Consider the following 2273-nt stretch of genomic DNA (forward strand, 5'->3'; position numbering starts at 1 on the left):
CAAAAAATATATATTTTTTTTTTCTACCATTGTATATGGCAGGGTTTCACCGCAGCAGTCCATAATGGTTCTGCAGGCACAGCTCCCCCTAAAGTTAATGGGAGCTATGCCTGCAGTACCAGACCCCTGCCGATCAGCCATTGACGGGTTAACAGTAGAGTCTACTGTATTAATGGGACATCTACTGTTAACCCCTCAATGGCCTACTGAGTAGACCACCAAGCTCTCCTCAGACACATGGCTGATAAGAGAGAACACAAGTCCTGACCATGGTTTCCCTCCCCAGCAGACCCTGCACATGCAGCATTGAATGCCCCCCATAAACAGCAGGACACCAGATTTAAAGGGGTTAAACTTTATTTTTTAAAATATCACAATGAAAAAAATAGAACACAAACTGGAGGAATTTAGAAAAGTCACCACAGAACGAGACCATAAAAAAGTATTTACAGAAATGCACAGATTCTCTGAAGTGACGGTCACAGCGCCATCCTGAGGAAGAGTCAGCAGTCCGAGAGCAGCTCGTGTGCCCCTTCCAGCTACATAGGATTGTCGGAGGCGGGCTGCTGGTCACCTCAGCAGGACATGGTTCAGCTTAACACCTAATGAGGGCGGTGAATGTTATCATGAGGGGGGCGCTCGGCACTGCGCACACCGGACCCGGGCTGTGGTGAATGGAGTGTAGAAAAGGCTCAGCGTAGTACAGTCTATGAGACGCGGCCGGGCCGCCTACTCCTCCTTCTGGGGCTCGGGGGGCGTCTCCGTACTGGGCACGGCCTCCTCGCTCTGGGGGGTCTGCTCTGGGGGTGTGACCACCGGCTCGGGCTGGACGGCGGCTGCAGTCTCCTCAGCCGGTGCAGCGGCGGGCTCAGCGCTCTCACTCGTAGACTCGGCTGGCTGAGCGGGTTCCTCTTCCTTGGCGGCAGGAGCAGCCTCTTCCCCAGCAGGGGGCGCCTCTACAGCCTCCGCATCTTTGCCTTTGCTCTTTCTGAAAGGTAGCTTGAAGTTCTTCTTGAAGGAGAACCTCTTCTTCTTCGCCTCCTTCCCCGGGGGCTCCTCTGGCTTTGCCTCCCCATTAGCTGGCGGAGCTTGTTCGATGGTCTCTGCAGAAGCCGCCTCCTCGGTGACCGGCTCGGCGGAGCCATTGGCTGCATCCCCGTTAGTCTTGGGGAGGGTATCGCCATTGGCTTTCACATGTCCGTTTTCCTGCGGGTAAAAAAAAAAAAAAGGCTAATTAGCATTTATCCAAGAACTCTTCGAAATCCACAGCTGCAAAAAAATACCACCACCACCTCCCCCTCTCTATATAGGGATAACTACAGTCAGGAGCCCCCCGCCCCATAGGACTCCAGCCCGGTCAGAAGCTGATAGCATTCATCAGCAGCCCCGCGATATGTAAGAGCCGAAGCTCCATCCCATCCAGACAATGCATGACGCCCGGCATCCTCCTACCTGTTGCTCCGCAGTCTTGCTGGCGGCAGTGTCCGCGCTCTGGCCCTTGGACTCGGTGCTGCCCATGGCTACTAGTCAGGCTTAGTGTAGTCTATACAGCACTCCGCTGCAGTCACATACAGCCGCTGTGTCCGCCTCTCGGTTTAAGCCTTTAGCCCTCCCTTGTCTTTTATATAGCTGTTCTGGGGTCGGTTCCAGCCAATCAGAGAGCTGCAATCAGCAATGGAAGCCAATCAGAACACAGGAGGATGGAGGGGGGCGAGGGCGAGGTCCTGTGTAGCGCACAGGGCAGTGATAACGTGATTTGAGGTAAATGGATAAATGGACCCTCGCATTGCAGAAGGGGTCCCGAAAAATCTGTTGAGACGGAGGGGAAACGAAATGAAGGGAGATTGGGCGATCGGAGAGTGGGGAGCGGGCGGTCTTCATAGGGGAATGTATTCAGGAGAAGGAGGGTTAAACGGTGGCACATATGGAGGGTGATACGGCTGTAGTGCTGGGGGCAGCTAATTCTCAGCCAGCAGGGTGATATCAGCAGTGCTGAGGGATATGCAGGAAAAGTTGCCAAGCAGATTACAGATGTACTATGTGATCCATGAGAGCTGACGGGTCCAGAGCGGTCCGCACTACAAGTTGGGAGGGGAACAGGAATTCACATTCCAGGGGGGACCGGGAAGAGATGACAGGCATTCCTAAATTGTGGACACTTCCTGTCTGTGGGAGAGATCTTCCCCATCCCCACAGCTTCTCATATAACACATTCTCCCCCAAATTAAAAGGACTACTTGGTTGGTTACATCTGGGCACTGCTGGAGGGGCCA

At 53.8% G+C, this 2273-nt stretch overlaps 1 protein-coding gene across 1 annotated transcript; it reads right to left on the reverse strand.

The window, feature by feature from the left end:
• Window positions 1-339: 339 nt before the first annotated feature.
• Window positions 340-1602, reverse strand: MARCKSL1 (MARCKS like 1). The gene is made up of 2 exons (XM_066575020.1): window positions 1453-1602; window positions 340-1206 (listed from the first exon to the last, which is right to left on the reverse strand). The coding sequence occupies exons 1-2, from the start codon at window positions 1516-1518 to the stop codon at window positions 730-732; spliced, it is 543 nt and encodes a 180-aa protein (XP_066431117.1). The 5' UTR covers window positions 1519-1602; the 3' UTR covers window positions 340-729.
• Between the last annotated feature and the right edge of the window lie 671 nt (window positions 1603-2273).

Source organism: Eleutherodactylus coqui, chromosome 1 (genome assembly GCF_035609145.1).
Source record: "Eleutherodactylus coqui strain aEleCoq1 chromosome 1, aEleCoq1.hap1, whole genome shotgun sequence".
NCBI lineage: Eukaryota > Metazoa > Chordata > Amphibia > Anura > Eleutherodactylidae > Eleutherodactylus > Eleutherodactylus coqui.